Source organism: Hylaeus volcanicus, chromosome 5, assembly GCF_026283585.1.
Source record: "Hylaeus volcanicus isolate JK05 chromosome 5, UHH_iyHylVolc1.0_haploid, whole genome shotgun sequence".
Classification (NCBI taxonomy): domain Eukaryota; kingdom Metazoa; phylum Arthropoda; class Insecta; order Hymenoptera; family Colletidae; genus Hylaeus; species Hylaeus volcanicus.
Window position 1 is genome coordinate 13,820,755 of NC_071980.1, and position 19,338 is coordinate 13,840,092.

A 19,338-nucleotide genomic window follows, 5' to 3' on the forward strand; every position below is an offset into this window, starting at 1 on the left:
CCCCCCCCCCCCCCCCCCGTGCAAGATCGAGTGCTGTAAAACAGAAGGCAGGCTTAAGGATTGCTGGAGTGCTGTTCTGTTTACGCGTGCAAGCTCCCCGAGTGATATTTACCTGACGTACAGGCGCAATAAAGCGACGACGCCAAGTGCTCCCACTCGCGAATAAGAATCGGGAATGAAAGAATTTCATTATTTTTCGGGTTCGTCCGTGTTCCGTGCTGGAAACAAATGGTTCGACGTGGAACTGAATTTCCATCTTTATGAAGATGCGGTGTTATAAGTTTGTTGGAGCACTGAAAGAACGTTCGTTTTCTCAGCGTGCCATTTGTTAAATTGGACAAGCCGACACGGTGCCGTGCTTGCAACAATATCATTATTTACTACAACCAATAGTTACGATTGATTATTTTTAATGATATTATTGTGGAATATTTTAAGATTTATTATTGTTCATTCTTTTGTTCGTCTTGTATCTTTCTATAGGCATTTTTCACAGGTATCTCGTTTCGTTTCAGCCGTTAATAGCTTTCCATTATTTTTTTTTATTACCTTTATTATTCGTCTTTCATCTTCAAAACCTGTATTTATATTTGCAATATTGCATTTAAATGCAATGTTCTATCTAAAGTCCATCGTGCAATATTATACTTATTATTATTTACTTTTTTGCTCGTCTTATTTCATTCCGCAATTATTTGTTTTGTTTCAACCATTTTTCTTTTACTTTTTCTAATTATCCTTCCTATATACATCTCTCATCTTTGAAACCTGTATTTATGTTTTCAAAATTATATTTATTGTTTATCCTCGATGAACTTTCAGTTAATAATTCATTTTAATTTTAATAATGAAAAAGATAATTTTGTTTCTTACACATATCTAATACTTCTCATCCGATTGTAATCCCAATCACACATTGCAACGAATAAATCAAACGTTTTTTATTGGAATTGATAATGACGTCCAGCAAATAACATTAGATACTCTTATTTAAACTAATAATAAGAATTCTTTGAATTATCAAGGTGAATATTTCATTTTCAACTTACCTAGTGAATTTGTGGAATAAATAAATGTCCAACTTCTACTCTTTTCTTTTTATTAGAAGGATAATAGTACTAGTATTCTTCATAAATTTTTATTTGTATTATAATGTAGACAATACAAAATTGAATATTTGACGAATAACAGATATCAAAATCAGCAAATATGCACGAATTGGAATTCTTACGTATATTACATGAATTTCAATTATTCGATAATTGTGAATCTATACTGTAATTTGAGCAAATCAAAATTAATTATGTGAATTCTATAACTGTGTACTATAAATTGACTTGATAATTAATGTAATAATTAATATTACGAAAATTAATCAAATGTAGTATAATTTACTAGCTACCGTTTTCTTGTTTCAGGTAAGACAATTATTTAATCTTCGGCAGAGATTTATGAGAAATGTCTATAATAGCTAACAATGACAAGTAAAAATGGTAAGTGTTGTAATTAAGTGTTACTACATTTAAACATTTTTAGACTGTATTCGTTGCTTACGTTTGTCACTATAACCGGTTTATTCGGCAGCATTTGTACATGAGAATTTTTGATAATGTTCAACAAATAATATTAAATGTTTTATGTATATTAAAAGTATTTTTTCAATGCTTTATCGCTAAATTTGAAGTATTATAGACAAATATTTGTGTGTTATGTCAATGTATGTTTGGATAACAGCTGAATTAAACGAATCTCGCGGAAGCACATTAACGAAATTGTTTGATATTCATTACTGCATATCGAATCTCATTCCATCTCTGGATAGAACGTTCGATTTATTTTAGATGAATACTGCACCCACTGTTTGTATTTATGTCGCCCATGTAATTGTTAATCATTTATTAATTGGGTTTCTATAATTAGTGAAATTTAAAAAAGGATTCCCTGTAATAACTCATCGGTAAGTGAAATCCTGCGTATGCATTGAGAGTTCTATTTAATGCTTTTAGGTAAAAATAAGGCAGTCTCGAAAAACATGTTAAAATTGATTACGTATTTCAACGTAATTTAGGAAGTAAAATATAACTATCTACCATGTTACAGTTAATTTTTAACGTAATATTAACATTCAATACCCAATGGCATATAAACTGCATATAAAGTCATGGAAAGGAAAACAATAGAAATTTATTTTACGTTTCGATTCTGTTGCGATTCTGCTTCAGATTTTATTCGCATAAATAATCACTAAAATTAGAGTGAAAACTTCGTAATTAAAATATCAGTGATTTCAATGAATCAATTGTTTCATTTTAATAACCACTTATAAAAATAACATTCTGTGAAAGATTCAGAACGTAGTCAAAATGTATTCTATTGACTATTTTCCCGCGAATGATTAATACTACTTTATATATGAAATAATAAAGTAGATTCATCGCTCTTTCGGTAGAAATTGAATGCAACCGTAACAATTGTATTAATTTAAAAACGATCGATAAGCACAAGTTTGGTATAGATGTTGGTTTCGACATGTATAGTGCAACGATTACATATCAACGCGTATCGCTGGTGGCAAGGTACACAGAAAAGTTGATTGCAATCTTCTAAAGCCACAGCTCTATCAGCGCTGACACCGTTGAAGGATCGTGCAAATTTGTTCGTGCACATACGAACGAATGCGTTTTGACAAGTCCCCGCGGTTTGAGCGTGTTTGCAGAAGTCGCGTATAAAGCCGATTTAGTATGCGTAAAGTCAACGCGACCGGATAAAATGTTACCGTGAGGTCATGATGCGATACGATGGGCCGAAACGCATTTACAGATTAAAAGTACCGAGGGGGACGAGTGCCAAAATTCAGATTTTTCCATAATTACGTGCCACGCGCCGTTGCCAATAAACGTAAAAAAAGGCAACGTGTCAACATATCCCCTTTGATATATTTGCATATTTAGTAAATGTGTAATAAATATTATTTACATTTTATTTTATGAGTTATTGGCAGTTGTAGTTGTCCGTAAGTTCCAATTTGTGTAATTTCAACACTCTTTTTCGTATTTTCACCCTACAATTGTATTGGCAATTTATATTTAATAACATTACATTTTTTAAATTCATTCAATTTATGTATGATTTTACGTAATATCGTAGAAATTCTAAAAAATATAAAAAGCAAATAATACAATCACAGAAGATGGTGATCATTTCAACTTATAAAAATAAGGAGGAACAATCTCTTTCTCGAAACAAAAATACAATGTTAAAGCTTGGTAAAAACCTTACAAATGGTCCATCACTTTCTTTCTTATTTAAGTTAATGACATGCGTGTAAAATTAATAAAGAATTAAATATTTAGAAATGATTGAAACTTAAAATTTTGCACCTTTGTGGAAAACATTAGTATTTTTAATGTGTGGCAGGAAGGTAAATTCCTTCATGTTCGAAAAGCAGCGCCGGGTGGATGTCTTGCTTCGACAATATAACGTGTATAATTATGAGTAAATTTTATCTTCCAAAATTGTCGAGAAAAGTAAATCTGTTTCAAATGGAATAAAATGTATTTATCTAATAATGTAATTAGTTTAAATTTTTATACAAAAGTAATATTGTTTCCTTTCCACCAGTTTCTTTACACAAAACTATTCATTTACTGTAACAACAAAGTCTCAAATGATATAGTTGCATACAATGGAAAACAATTAAATCAGACAGAAATGAACACTGAAATTTGTTCCTCGCATCCTCGACCTTCTCTGTCAATTTATATCTAGGGAATTGAACAAACAACTCATTACGGTTAATAAATGTGTTCAAAGTTTAATTCGCACCACTACTCTCGACGAGGCTTGAGATATCGCGTATCTGTACCACTGCGGCTACGTTAATAATTCGTCGAGTTTGACCACTGGCAGGAGTTCTAGAAACGCAATCTCCGCAAATACCAAGAGTATCTCCTGCTACCATGAATCTTAATTCCGCATCAACGAATCTGATTACACAGATTTTCCCTTACTCTCTAATTATGCACAGGCGAAACTTGCGTGTTTTCGGAGCAACATAGTTTGATTTAAACTTCACAATTCAGTGCTAACATTTTTTTTCTTTATGTTATAAATGTCTCTTGTTATAATAATTGGTATATCATTTTGTACAGTTTATATTTATCTATATTGCTTAATTTTTCCTTTAAATGGTATTATATACAGCACCGCTCAGATGTGGACACTTCCTTACTGGAAATAAATATCTAATAAATGGTACGAATCTATTAATGTCAATTATATCATTTATGTTTCGATATGTTTATGTTGCGAATATATTTTATTAATAGTTTTTTTTAATATCACATAAGTAATGATAGAAAACTATAGAGGTAACAAGATAATGTTAAGATTTCTTTTACCAAACTTGAATAGTATTAACTTCTTTTACTATTAATTTGTATCGGAAGCTATCATTTATTTTGTAATATTTCGTCCTAAATGTTTTTGATATACACTAAAGATCAAAACTTCGCGGACAAATTTTTAAACGGTTCAAAAACATGGAAGTTTTCAACCGATTGGAATTAAACTCCGTGAGGAGTAGTTTTGTAGTGTCCTCTGGGCGTGTGTGAAGTTACATGGGCGAAGGTTGACGCGAAGGGGTTAATTCACCCCCCCCCCCCCTAAGGGGAGGGTGTAGAAAAACGCCTCTTTGAAACAGGCCAGGGATGACGGAAGGGGTTGAAAAATTCAAAAAAAACCTTTGGGACGACTCTCCTTGATGCCCTCTACAAAATGCACCCCTTGAAATCCCTCTCGGACAGACCCACCCCCCCAACCACCCACCCCCCCAACCTCCCACCCCCTCTAAAATCTACAATTTTTGGACGACGGTCTCGATTTTGGACTTAATGCATTCTCTGGACTCCTCTGATCCAGAAAATGCCATCACCCATACCGTGCTCCCCATAGGTGCCCTTTTGGGGGAGGGGGTGGAACAGCTGTTGGACATGTGATCCATGCAACGAAACAACGTTCCAACCCTTACACTTGGGGGTGGACCACCCCTACCTCTGCCCTCCCCCCTTCAGCTCCGGGGCCAGTTTTCGAAATAGGACCTTTTCGGCATTCATCCTTAACGTATCGAGAACAAACATAGTGAATTTCATCGCTCTCCGATGCGTGGAAGTGTTTTTTTACGAAGGGGGTTGAAAATTTGTGAGCTGTTCCACCCCCCAAAGGGCACCTATGGGGAGCACGGTATGGGTGATGGCATTTCCTGGATCAGGGGAGTCCAGAGAATGCATTGAGTCCAAAATCGAGACCGTTGTACAAAAATTGTAGATTTTAGAGGGGGTGGGAGGTTGTGGGAGGATGTGTTTGTCCGAGAGGGATTTTAAGGGGTGCATTTTGTAGAGGGCATCAAGGAGAGTCGTCCCAAAGGTTTTTTTGAATTTTTCAACCCCTTCCGTCATCTCTGGCCTGTTTCAAAGAGGCGTTTTTCTACACCCTCCCCTTAGGGGGGGGGATGAATTAACCCCTTCGCGTCAACCCTCGCCAATGCAACTTTACACACGCCTAGGGGACACTTCAAAAGTACTCCTCACGCAGTTTCATTTCAATCGGTTGAAAACTCCCATAGTTACGACAGTTTGAAAAAGTGTCCCGCTAATTGTTGGTAGTAGTGTAGAATTCTTCCAAAAGCTGTATTCAATTAATCGAACATGCCTATCATCGCCATCCCTTCAAGAGGATAATTACTCTACCACTCCTTTCGCTTTAAAAAAGAAATAACTGCTACGTCAATTAGAAAGTCTTTCAAGAAAGCGTCTTTCAGCATTGCTATTATATTTAAAAAATTTTAATACAAATTTCTTTTTTATCATGAACATATGTATGATTTTCTCGCGTCCAAGTTGGTTTTCTCTCTTATAGCGATAAGCGTCTTTCACAGAAATGTTGCTATTGTTTGGAGAGGGATTTTTTTTCCTTTCTTGTTTTCCCTATTTCCCTCTGTATCGGTCCATAAAACGGCAGTCTCACGTGATTCAGTAGCCGTGGTTGACGACGAATTTCCAGCGACGACGGAACAACGAAGTGCCATCCGCGACGATTTACGGATTCTGCGTCGGGACGCCCGGCGTCGTTCCCTGACCGAGTCTTATTCGCGGACCGTCGTCGTCGCGGCCGAGGTAAATAAAAAGAGACGAAAGAAAAAGGGGGGATCACTGTCGCGCGAAGCCGAGACGCTTCTTTAACGGTTACGAGGGGCGATAAAAGGAACTGCCACAATTTAAAGTTGGCATTCGCGAGAGAGAGGACACTTCTACCCGACAATTTTCTGCTTCCTCGAGTGACTAAACTTCTTTCTGTCCTCTAATACAGTGTTTCTCAAACTGTACTTCACGGACTTCTAAATGTCCTCTGAAGAAAATAAGAAGCATATGACAAGTGGCATGTCGATTTCTTCGCTAAGAAACGCGTGGTTATCACTTCTTGGAATTGTTAATCGGGCGTAACTCGACGTTTGTAAGGCAATGTGCAAAGCTCATCACATGAAATTATCGGATCGCATGGTGGGTAATTTTTTCTGTTATTAACCCTTTCCGATCGAGGCATTTTTCTATATTCAAATCCAGTCCATTTTTATAATAAATTTCTGTGGAACCAAAAACTCTACTTCGAAGAAAAACATCTATGAACGTTCATGACTCAATGTATTATTATTTCAATTAATAATTAGTCGTATTCTGATGTAAGTGAATTTGAAATTGTACGTTCACAAAATCACTTTTAAATTACATATGTCGCCCTAGAGGCGCCACCCGAGCGCAAAAGGTTAATATCTATTTGCTTAAGTTTCATTCTAGTCTACAGAAAATGTATGTGACAAGCTTTTTTAAAAAAACTGTAAATTATATAGGCAAAAATTACTGGTTTTTTTTATATACTTGTTTTATTCAATTCTGAGCGTTTGGAGTAGAAGAATTCACCCTACTATACAACTGAGAAATTCCATTAGTAGCATGTTACGAGATCACCATATATTTTCTATGCAGGTTTATGTATGCAAACAGACAAAAATATTCATTATAGTATATGTCGAAAATGTTACTACGCTTTCGACGTATACCCTCCCTTTGACTTTAAATTGATGACTACCATTGGTAGCGACCCATCATCTTCATCTTCAATGTTTCTCAGCTGGCCATAATTTCATATATCCGATGCTCGTAACAGTATTTATGTTAAGGTCAGTACCATTAAGACAATTACCTAACATACGCATCTTTTTCAGTCTGGAAAGAGGTGTCCTTTAATTACTCTAATTTTGTCCATCTAACACCAGCCATGATGTGACTCTATGCAAAGAAGTGTAATGTATTGTAATGTGAATGTTGGATGAATGTTTAAATGAATATAAACATTCATTTAAACCACTAGGTATGTTTGTACGTTTTATAGTTGTCAGTTATGTTTATCAATTTGTGTTAGTAATTTATTGATTAGTCATTCATTTTGTATTGCGATTTGATTTTGTCTGATATATTGTGTGTTGTCCTTGAATTTTGACAGTTTTCGCCGACCCTCTAAATAAATATCCTTACAGAAATAAAACGCAGAAGAGGCATGAACCACAAAAGCTGTTTTATTTTATTTTTGAAACTTTTAAATCTAAAAGGAGAAATTTATTCGCTTTACATGTTGTTGACAATGTATATGTAGAACTAAATTTTGTCAACATGTCTCAAATTATACATTAATATTACAGTTCTTCGAAAAATACATAACACAAATGCACGGCGCAACGTTCGGTTTAGTAATCAAAATAGACATATTGATGGGCAAATACTTTAAGTATAATTTAAGTTTACAGAGTTGCTAAAACAACTTGACTCTTTGAATCACAAAAGGTTGAGAAACACTATTCTATTACACAGACACGGTTTAAAGGAGACGCGCGATAAGGACAGCCGTCCCCGGACCATTTCGCGTTTCGCCATTCTCGCACCCTCTAACCCACCCTCCAGTAATTGTATGCGTTCGGCCTGTCTCCCTTCTCCTGCACGCCTTTGTTTCAACGTCTTATCTCGTTGAAATAACTCGTTCGAATAAACTTTGTTCGTTCTTGAAACGCAGGGAGAAAAAAAGCAAACGTAGCGTTTGCGAAATTTTTTCTTTGCGTCGTTTTCGCGTCTTTTCGCGGCCGTTTCGTCACTTCACACCCCAGAAAGCTCGTCCTGTCGTCGCTGACAGGGCTAAAGAGTGTAACGAGCGCGAAGAGGCTCCGCGCGAGAGGAAAGGAGCACTGTCATTTTTCTTTGCCGTCGTTTAAGCACGTAGGATCATTAATTTAAAGATACCTTCCTCTGTTCCCCCCCCCCCCCTTCTTTTACTGGTGGCGTTTTCCTTCTTAATTTCGCCTTAGGGCGACCGATCCAAAGAGGATTAAACGATATATCGTCGGTTGCTGGGATTTGAAAGTTAATAATGTCCTGGCGAGAATTTTACTGCAATTTAACTGTTTGAACAACGCTTTTTAGTACCATTGGGACGACGAAAATTATTTAGTAGATTATACCAAGTGTTCGGTGACTGATGGTACAAGCGAGAAGGGAGTGATTCTACATGAAAAAATAAGTCGAAAATATACATACATTGGTGTATTTCCAAAATGCGATTGCATGTTTTTAAAGACTTGACTTATATAATTTTCTTTTTGTATAAATCGATTCCTTGGGCAATTCAGTGTATAAAAAAAATAAGATAAGATCATTGAAAACTTAATATTTTAGGAAATATATAATTATATTTTTCAATATAACAATATTATTTAGCATTTTACAAACTATTGAGTTTTTAGGTATTTTTTTAACTGCCTATTAAAATACTACAGAAATGAAAAACGAAAAGAATAGTAACTTGTAACACTTGTAAGTAGTAACTTGTAACTTGTAACATGATAATAATAATTTATTGAATTTCGAGTTTTTCATTTTGGTATTAAATCAAACTTTTTAATATTTATACAGTCTTATTCTTTAATTGTCACATAAATACATGTCAGTAGAAATATTTATTCATGTGAATCAGGATCTCTTCCGCCCCGTTTCACCCTTAATCATTCAATTATTGTAACGGTCATGCAAGCTATTAATTTCTTCTGGTAGAATTCTTCCCCTTTTTTTTTATGCATTCGCATTGAATTTTATCGCGATCACGCGATGAAGGTTTCGTGACAATTCTCGCGTATTAAATTTGTTACGATCCGAAGAGCAGATTCCGCTTGGAAAATGCGGAAATAAATGCGCAGCATCGATATGTGGCTTTAAATCGCGTTTGGATCTTGGTTTTGAACGGTATCTTTAGCTCCGATCTGGGCGGTGGAAATTAAAACCGCAAAATGCAACGTCATTTGTTAGTGGAAAGATCAGTGTGATGGTACGCGCATTTCAGATATCGGACACAGATTATGGAAACACGATACGATATATTGGTGAAGTATGACAGTGTATTTATTAATAAATAATACGTAAAGCAACACGACCTTAGATTAACAATTAGCAACTTCAACGCAAAGCATATATTAATTAAATATACCAACGCGAGTCTATGATAATTGTTGTCTGGTATAACAAGTTATGAATTAATATTTTTAAAAAAGTAATTTATATTAAACATTTGTATTTTCCATTTTATGTGAAATTTTGTTATATTCGTGTAACGTGTTATTAATTGATTTTAGAAAAACTGATTTATACGAAATAGTTATGCATTTAATTTACTGTATTCTTTGTCTAATATCTTATTACATTCAGTACGTTTAATTTCTTTTTTTTATATATCAGGGAGACCTTAACTTGTTTGAACGTAAAAATTACTATTTTTGTAAATGCAAATTTCTTTTAATTCTGAGCAAAATTGTATTTAAATGATGGATGGTATGTAAAAATAATGGATATCGATGTATGTCGACATTTATTAGATTGGGAAGTAAACTTTTTTTTGTTCGCTCTAAAATAATTCATTTTGTAATTCAAATTGAAATTTGCATGCAACGAGTACCACATAAATAGTTCCTTATCTTTTATTCATTATTTTCAATTTGTATCTGGATGAGAATATTGCCTCTATCTGTGCTTCAAGAATATAAAATTTAGTATTAAAATAAAAACAAATATTATTTACTCTTTCAAACAAAACAAATGTAAAATTAATCTGTGTGAGTTGTAATCAAAAGTCATTTGTACGAGACGAAGCATATTTAAACTAAATTCCACTTATTTGAAGTTCATACATTGCTAATGTCTTAATGTTAGATGTCTGTAATTAACAATTTTTCATGAAAAATTGGGGAAAAATAAAATAAAATCATAATTGCAATATTAATCTTATAAATATTTCTAACTATGTAATACTAGTATTAAAATGTAAAAAGTAACTACTCACTGCTCTACATTAGGGCTTGGAATTAAACATATGATTATTCAAAACATTAACAAAATTTGTTCATTATCAGAAATTTCTGTTTTTATACTATTAATTACACTTGTAAAATAAACCTAATAGCTGTATTGATCGAAAATAAGTATTTCCAAGTCCTAAACGGAATGGACTTGACATGTGGACTCGATAAATTGAACACCAGAGCTTGATGCTCACTAGAGATCGATATTTACTGCGGATATGTATGAATCGTGAAAAACCATAGAGTAAAATGCTCGAAGCTATACATTAAAAATGTATGGATCGTTAGACATGCAATTTGCTTTGACTAATGATACCTAAAAAACCCGATAGCCAGAGGTTACACAAAAGCACGAAAATCTATTAATTTTGATTCATGGATGTCGAACATTTTAGTAAAAAATCTCCGATGAAAAAGGTTCTAAAAATGCTTTGAAAAATAACATCTGTGTACGAGGAATTCTCTGTGGAAAAATTCTGATCACTTTTTTGAATAGATGTTGCTTTATTTTTCATATTAAATATATTTTTGTTTACTAATAGTAAGTTAATTTACAGTTTTCTGGTAATTTTTTTCATAACTGACTATGGAAATTTTTCTTCTTTTGGCCTTCAAACAGACAGTAATTCGTTACGTATATATTTATTTTTATCTTTTCTTTTATAATAAAACTAACATTTACTTATTTGCGTTTCGACTATTGCTTTAGAGTTTTTTCCAGATCCTATAAATGTTAAAATTGAATTTACTAAAGTATCATACAAATAAAATATACTCTATACGTTTATGTACTTTCATACACGTATTTTACTTATTTAGTACATAGAATTCTTTTATTGTGTTACATTAACTAAGTCCTTTTCATATGTAAATTTAGCAAATTGTAGATTCCAACGATGACCTTGCAGCTAATAGTTGAAACGTAAATAAATGAAAACTTTTTCTTGTGATTATCCTCTATTTTCTATCTATACAAAGTTATTTGGTATGATGATTATTAGAAACAATATATACCTTGCAGAAATTTAACAATAAATATGCACAATGAACCTAAAACGAATCAACACCATAACCATTAAAGAGGAACTGGAATACAAATTAATCATGACATCCAACACATGGAATGAAGAATTAGAAAGCAAGGAACAAAGCGTTAATCTCGAAAATAACCAACTAGATGCATATGACTCGTTATCATTAGACTGTTAAAAAAAAGCAGCGCATTTCTCAAATGACGTTTTCTTTTTTAACGCTCGGTACACGTGTCGCAGTTACATATAACGTCGCAGTACCCTCGTCTATTATGCAAATACATATACATGAACGATGCAGGTACAATTCACTGTCGCTCGCACGTGTTGCAAACGCCTGGAGATTTGCAGGTTCCATTTGCCAGCTGGCCGAAAAAAGGACGCTAGGTAAAAAGAAAAGGTTAGAGATAGAGAGCGAGCGAGATCGCTGGTGGGTGCGACAAATTTACGCGAAAGTATTTTCTCGGTAGCTCGCCTCGTTAAAATTCCTGTATATCTTTTCACGAATAAAAAAACACATCCGGCCTATCTTATCGCGATTAAATTTATTCTAGCCGGACAGTTCATCTCGCCTGAGGCTATGGCCTGTTGGAAAATTGCGCGCTGTTCTACTTGAAAATGCGAGAGGACGCCGCGCCGCTGTTTCTAGGCTATTTTTCTGTTTAAGTTCATTGAAACAAATTCGACAATACCATCTTGTAAAATACGTTTCTCCGCTGTCTATTTTAGGAATAATATGTAATGTGAAATAAAGGTATTTATAGAAAGTAAAGAGTTAATAATTCATTTTATTTAATAATTGAGAATTAATTAGGTTCTATATTTCCATTTAGTAATTAAGTAAGTGCCTACAGGAGTGACTAAATTTATCAATATTCATTTAGTTTCATAATTAAATATAAATAAACATTATGAAACTAAATCGACTGCAATGTGTAAATACACTTAGGTACACTAATTAATGTAGATATTATTTTAAAACATTATATACAGTTCATAAAAATAAAAAGTGTAAAGTGTTCGAATATTAAAATTAGTCACTGCATAATCAACAAGTGAGAATATAAAAATACTAACTGAAGTATTTGTTTATGTATTAAGTAATTATAGTATGTACAATTGGTTATATCAGGTTATTTCTTTCTCATTTATTTATTTATTTACATTTCTCCTAAGAAATGAATTAATATATTGCGTTACTGATTAAAATCAAATCTATATTCTATTGTAATATGATCGAAGTATTGATAATAATCGTAATAATACGATCGTATTAGAATATGAATGTATTTAATAGTGGATACTTTCAAGTCTTAAATCCAATACTCTTTGTTTTGACTGTTCGTTTCGAGCCACCTTTAGAACCTATAAATATAATTAAATTTAAAATTTAAATCTACATTATTTGGTTATATAAAAGAAACACGTTACAAAAAATGTTTATATCGAAGAAAGAACATGGAATTCCTTATGATTCTGTATCATTCAAATGAAAGTGTAAAATATATTGTGTTATGTATCATAAGGCGCATATACATAGTATGATATGTTGGTGTATTGTGTGTACAAAATAAATATCTAAATATTGTGTTTTATTTGCCTATATATTGTTTTTTACTTAAATGACAACGTTAACAAAGTACAACAAGGTAAACACGAAAGAATAGTATTTCTAAAAAACAGAATTCAACTACATAAATTCAACTACATAAAGTATATAAATTTCATTTATGAACTCTGAGGAAATTTCTTTTAGCGCCAATAACGAAAGAATCATTCTCCGTAAACACATATACAATTTACCGAAGAATAAAGTAAACAAATAGGTAATAATTGTAGCACGTTATTCGATTAATGTCGAAGACCCGTAAACGACATTTCTACAATACTGTCTATAAGCGGTGACCACTTTACCGAGAGGATCAGGAAGTTTTCGCCTTTAATCCGCGAATCCTTACTTTCCCGATAGAAAAGCATAGGAAACGGGATGGCGAAGATTACACGTTGGCTCGACAGTTCACGAAAGTTGGCTTCGAAACTTCACAACAGTTTGAACGGCATAATACTTTAGACGGCAATAAAAGTGCACCTGTGCCTACCGAATAAAAATTTGGTCTTTGCTCCAAGCTTTGGCGAATGTTCGCGATGCCAGTGGATGATATTGCTAGCGAAAATAAATTTTTGAATAAATCTCGCAAGGAATTTTAAGGATAATACTTTACGAGGGACTGACATTTGTTAATAATTAATTCATAAGTACGTAAATAAATACATACAAGTTATAAATACTGCATATTACGTGTTTGTCGATATAAATTCTAGAAAATGAATTTTATGAATACAACAACAATGTATTCGAAAGCAAATGTAAGTTACATCAAAAGATATTCCTTGTAGATTTGGATAACCTTCACCTTTTTTGAAGTCGTTTAAAAAACGCATGCATTTGAGAAAGTAAAGCATTCATGCTAAGGCTTTTTTGGAGACAAAAGATTAAATGAATATTGTTAAAATATTACTTATTATTTGTAGAGTAATTTCTATCCCAATAGATGGTTACCTACATAAAACTACTTTTTGTTACATTGTTATTTTACACCTTTAATTTGATAAATTTCTTAACAATTAATATTAGAAAGTCAGTTTACCTTTCATATCCTTAAACATGTACATTATGTTCTATAATTCTTTATCTTTTCACTCTTGAGCTATACGTATATTTCATTTGCACTAACGGACATCATCGTAAAAATGTTTTTATGACGAAATGCTTTAGTTTTCTTTATAAAAATTCCAAATGACGGAAATTGCCACGCGTCTCTTGCATAATGTGCATTATACTAATCACGACGACAATACTAATTACACGTAATGTTGACAAAAATTAATTGCACGCGATAAATAAAATATAAACAGAAACGAAGAGAAATAAGCAACGAAAAGAAGGTGGGAAAATTAAATAGCATAAAACTATCAACAAAGAAGATCGCGAGGTCGAGCAACGTCACCCATTTCGCGCTCTAGACCTAGACAATGGGAATAAGATGGCGGAAAGGCGCAACGAAGTTTCCTCGTATACTAACCTAAATACAAATCTCTGGCGTCGGTGGCTAAGCGTGGAAGTTCGCGGGTGTATATTAAATTATGTCATAGAGTAGCACGTCGCAGACGGTCTCGGAAGTTGAGTTGTTTATATTTATCCCGGTTTCTGCCAGTCCCTGGCGAAATAACGACAGAGGAAGGGGCGGTGTTTCTTCGCGGCGTCGGCGTCGGTCGTCGCTGGGACAGGCACTCAGCGGCGTCGACGAAGACGCTTGCAGCTCGCAAACTTTCCACTTAGAGCTTTTTACCAAACTGCAATTTTTAGTATTTGTCGCGTTTCCGTATATTACCGCGCCCGTCAGCCGTGGCTCCCGAACTTTTCCGCGCCGCGTCGTTCCGCTTTTCGCCTTTGACGATTTCGCTGCCCCGCCTAGAAACGCGCGAGCGATGCAAACTAGGCTCCTGAGTTGATACATATAATTATCCGGCGTTTTTTTCATATAATTCGATATTAATGTTACTTTTTTCTTTGAGAAAGAATTTTTCCAGGTGGTAGTTTACCTACGTGTGTGTCGATAATCATATTCATTTGCATCGTATCATGCTCTACCACTTTGAGAAAGGATGAAATGCTTCAGTTTTCTTTATAAAAATTCCAAATGATGGAAATTGCCACGCGCCTTTTGCATAGTGTGCATAATACTAATCACGACCAAGTAGTCCAGTCATTTCGTAATCTGGACAACTGATTGTAATTTGGTAATACAAATATATATCGGAACGTTCTTAAATACATCTCCCGGTTACAAAATGACAACTCGACAAGATGTTTACATCCAGCAATAGCAAGAAACAAAACTGCCTGATCTGAGCGCTCCGAACGAATTTCTAAGGGATTTTATATGTATATTAGATACTTGGTGGATGCGAAGATGATCGCGACCTTGGTTATTAATCGAGTTAATGGTTTTTGGAAGCTTGGACTCGAACGTTGAATTAGAAAGCGCGATATGCTGAGTAAGTTGTTTTATTGGAGTATCTAGAGTAACTCAATATTTACGGTAGGAGAAGTTTACCGACGGAAGTGTCTTTAGCGAATAAGATAAACGGACGGCTGAACTACCAACACAATCTCTTTGGCAGAGGAACTCTAGTGAAAGTCAATGTCAAGAGTGGTTTGCTTGTTTCAAAGGCGATAAATACTGGAGGATAAGCTAAGAAGAGAATTGGTTGTCATATTTGAACGAGCAAGCTTTTATGACTACTGTAGAAGAGGACGAAAGGAAGACATACAATTTTGGACGAAGTTTTGTGGTCAATGTCAAAGCGTGGATAGACTCGAAGCACCAGCATTTCTTTGCTCGACCGTCTGCTAAGCAAATTGGGAAACAGTTTTTCAAGTAAACGGCGAATAAGCTTCAGAACTATCTAACGTGTTCTGAGTATATTTCATGTTCAACTTTTGGACAAATGTTTTCTTTAAAAAACCGCCGGATAATTATGCATCAATCTATTAACTCTCTATGGGTCTGAGTAACTCTCAGGTCACATGTAAATATATCGACATTTCACCAAATAATTTCACCAAATATTTCTACCGATTTTTCGTATTTCCTTGTTAATTTCCCAAACTATATAAACTAATAATTGTTGTTTGGACTACTATTCTATTCTAGATTTCCGAGAATATGTAGAAAATCATTGATTATAAAAAAAAGAAGTTAATAAACTAAAATTTCACACAAAACTTTTTGAGAAATTGATTGGTGTACGAATACATTCTACACCCACTGTACATTTGTCACCATAACTCTTTAACTGTATGATTAATAGAAAGAAGGTTCAAGTAAATGTTATTCAACTATGTAACAGTTATTCGAAACACAAAACATTTTGTTCATGTATATTTTGTTCATTTAACTATACAAAAAAATGAAACCGACATCTCCATTACTTTTTAAGAAATTTTCCTGTAACACTCTATACGGGATACCACGTATAATTAAAACTTCTTTATTCTTATCAACTACGAAACAGTGTAGCGACTTTTTAATTAAACAACCGAATAGATAGATTCGGAGCATCTATGACGCGAGTACCATCGGCGGTTCAACGACCAAATGAGTTGGACTGATCATGGACAGATGCTCCGATCTCGAAAAGGGAGACCTTGAAAAAAGCTGATCGCGACCAAAGGTGCGGTAGGCGCATCGAAAAAGTTTTCTTCTCCATTCTTACCGACGGGGTGCGGCATAATTATAGATTTTTAATCAACCGATTGAAATGCAAATATCTACTGCAGAGGGTCGGGGTCCGCAGCGCTCTCGCAAGGAAGGGAAAATGCGAAAGTGGAGGGGGGCACGGCGAGCGGAGGGCGAATAGAAAGAGAAAGAGGAGGAGGCATGAAATCCGTAATGCCGGTATAAACTTTCCAGGGAGAGGAACGAAATCAATACTTCAATATCCGCAGTAACAGCAGCCGGAGTTAACAAGGGTCTGATTGAGCCGGAGTTTGCTGCTAAGTTAGCGTGTTTCGAGCTTCGCGATCTAAGGAATCGAATTTGCGCGCGTTCCTTCTTCTTATTTTTTTTTTTATTTGTTTGTCGCTTACTGGATATCCTTGCCCGCGTCTCACCGCGGGTTCCGGGTTTCTTTACGACAACGGAGCGCTCGCGTATTATCGAGCAATCGGCAGCGTTTTCCACGCCCAGCTGTTTCTTCGGAATTCCTTTGGATTCCTTGTTTTTTGGAGCGCCGAAGCATAGTGTTTATTTACATTATTTAACAGTTACAGATTGTTTATTGTTCCATAAACGTACGTTGCTAGATCCGCGGTTGCTCTCGGAGAACCGTTTTAAATATGGTTGATCGATACTACCTACGCTCCAATCAATGGCTGGTACCAATGATTTATTTTAATTTATTATAAATTCAACATATCTGCTAATGTTTTACGTAGCTACTATTACTGTTACGTTGTGAACAGATGTAGGTAGGATTCACAAATCAAAGCAGCCTTTTTTAACACTTATAGATTTCTTTGAGGAGTTCCAAAGTGCTCCAAATAATAATAACAAATAGCACAGAGGACCTGTTTTAGCTTCATCCTCGTAGGTACTAGACTATTCGTAGAAAGCATTCCGGGATATCGGGCGGCTCGGTTTCTTGCGTTTTTGTTTTTTTGTTTGTTTTTGCTTATAGAATGTAAGTGTAAGATAAGGATAGGATAAGGATGGAATAAGGTAGGATAAGGGTAGTTTTAAGGTTAGATATAAGAAGGAAATTGCGATTGTTAACGATATAAATGTTTATAAATTTTTTAATTTTATAATGTTTCTCGACATTTTTATAAATTTTTATATTCTATAACCCATCTATAAAATAAACACTATAACATTTCTATTTATCACCTTCATAAAGTTATTAAGAACACCATGCAAATTTTTCATAAATGAATAAATATCGAATTTCTATTAATTATTTTATTATAAATTCGATAATCTTAAAAATGACGCTATGTGAACCCTTTGCATTCGGAGCCATTTCGTTACAGAATGTGTAAACAGGATCACGTCGTATTACATAATGTAACTATTATATGAATCTTTAGATATCGGAGAATGTATTTATGTAAGAAATCATAATTTTATACCATTCTGATGTGTGAAACGGTCATATATTATACATTGATAATTTCTATCTTTTAAGTTGCAATCTTAGGCTTTCTTGTTTATCTGCACAAATTGCACCATGTCATACAGAATATGTTCTCGCATCTTATTATCTTATAAAAATGCTCTTTGTCGCTTTTTTAAGGTGTAGAGTCTACACTGTAGACTATTCATACATTCTTTTTCCATGTAACACAAGCTCATATTTCTTATATATATCTTAATACATATACCATACTTTTACTTGATTTTTCGTGATATTTGAATAGAAACCTTCAAGGAATACACTTTTACAAATTTTACGCTCCCATAAGTTTATCCTGTGTAATCACTCGACTACGAATCTTTATGCAAAATAAAATCTTCGCGAACCTGCCTACAAAAAATGAACTTAAATAGCAATTAATTTAATTCTGGAAGTATTATAATACGAACTTTACTTTCAATATTTTTTATATTCTTGCATATTGCTTGCATTTTGTAGTTTCTTGTACATTAAAATTTCCTATAAATGCATCAAGATCCGCAGTCTAGTAATTACTAATAAAGTTTTGGAAATTATTTTAAGAATTAAGTACGGTCTCCAAAATCGTAGCTACTACTTTGGTGTACACATACGTATTTCCATGAACATCCACAGTCATGACGGATTCATGATGGATTCTATTTATAATACAATACACACTGGAATCCCGTTTCGTTCAGCTTATGGTATACCTCGTACGTTATCGAACACGATGAAAAACGATAACTCTCGTTTCCATTTTCGACCCGGTGATCTCGTTTAATTGTTCGCCTCGCAGCGAGTTGGTTGCTTATAGAAGAACTTAATCGCGCATGAAATTCTCCTCGGCGCGGATATAAATGGCGCGAGCTCTCTTGGTTTACGAGCGACAGCAATAATGTACCGTCAAGTACAGAAATCAAGCAGCGACTAAGGACCGCCCTGTTTACCTGTTTGAATAGTCTCTCTCTCTCTCTCTCTCTCTCCCTCTCTCTCTCCCTCTCTCTCCCTCTCTCTCCCTCTCTCTCCCTCTCTCTCCCTCTCTCTCTCCCTCTCTCTCCCTCTCTCTCCCTCTCTCTCCCTCTCTCTCTCTCTCTCTCTCTCCCTCTCTCTCTCTCTCTCTCCCTCTCTCTCTCCCTC

The 19,338-nt window shown here is 34.5% G+C and overlaps 1 protein-coding gene across 5 annotated transcripts in view; it reads left to right on the forward strand.

The window, feature by feature from the left end:
* LOC128876107 (E3 ubiquitin-protein ligase MIB1) overlaps positions 1-19,338 on the forward strand; it is a 421,765-nt gene that overhangs the window by 293,358 nt on the left and 109,069 nt on the right. Inside the window, exon 10 of one of the 5 annotated variants that reach the window (XM_054122204.1) lies at positions 11,472-11,708. The exons of 3 other annotated variants lie outside the window; for them this stretch is intronic. In XM_054122204.1, the coding sequence (XP_053978179.1) occupies positions 11,472-11,529 (58 nt within the window). In that variant the 3' untranslated portion in view covers positions 11,530-11,708. Of the gene's footprint in view, positions 1-1,418; positions 1,493-11,471; positions 11,709-19,338 lie in introns of those variants that run through there. One more of the 5 variants, XM_054122206.1, reaches the window with a different exon arrangement.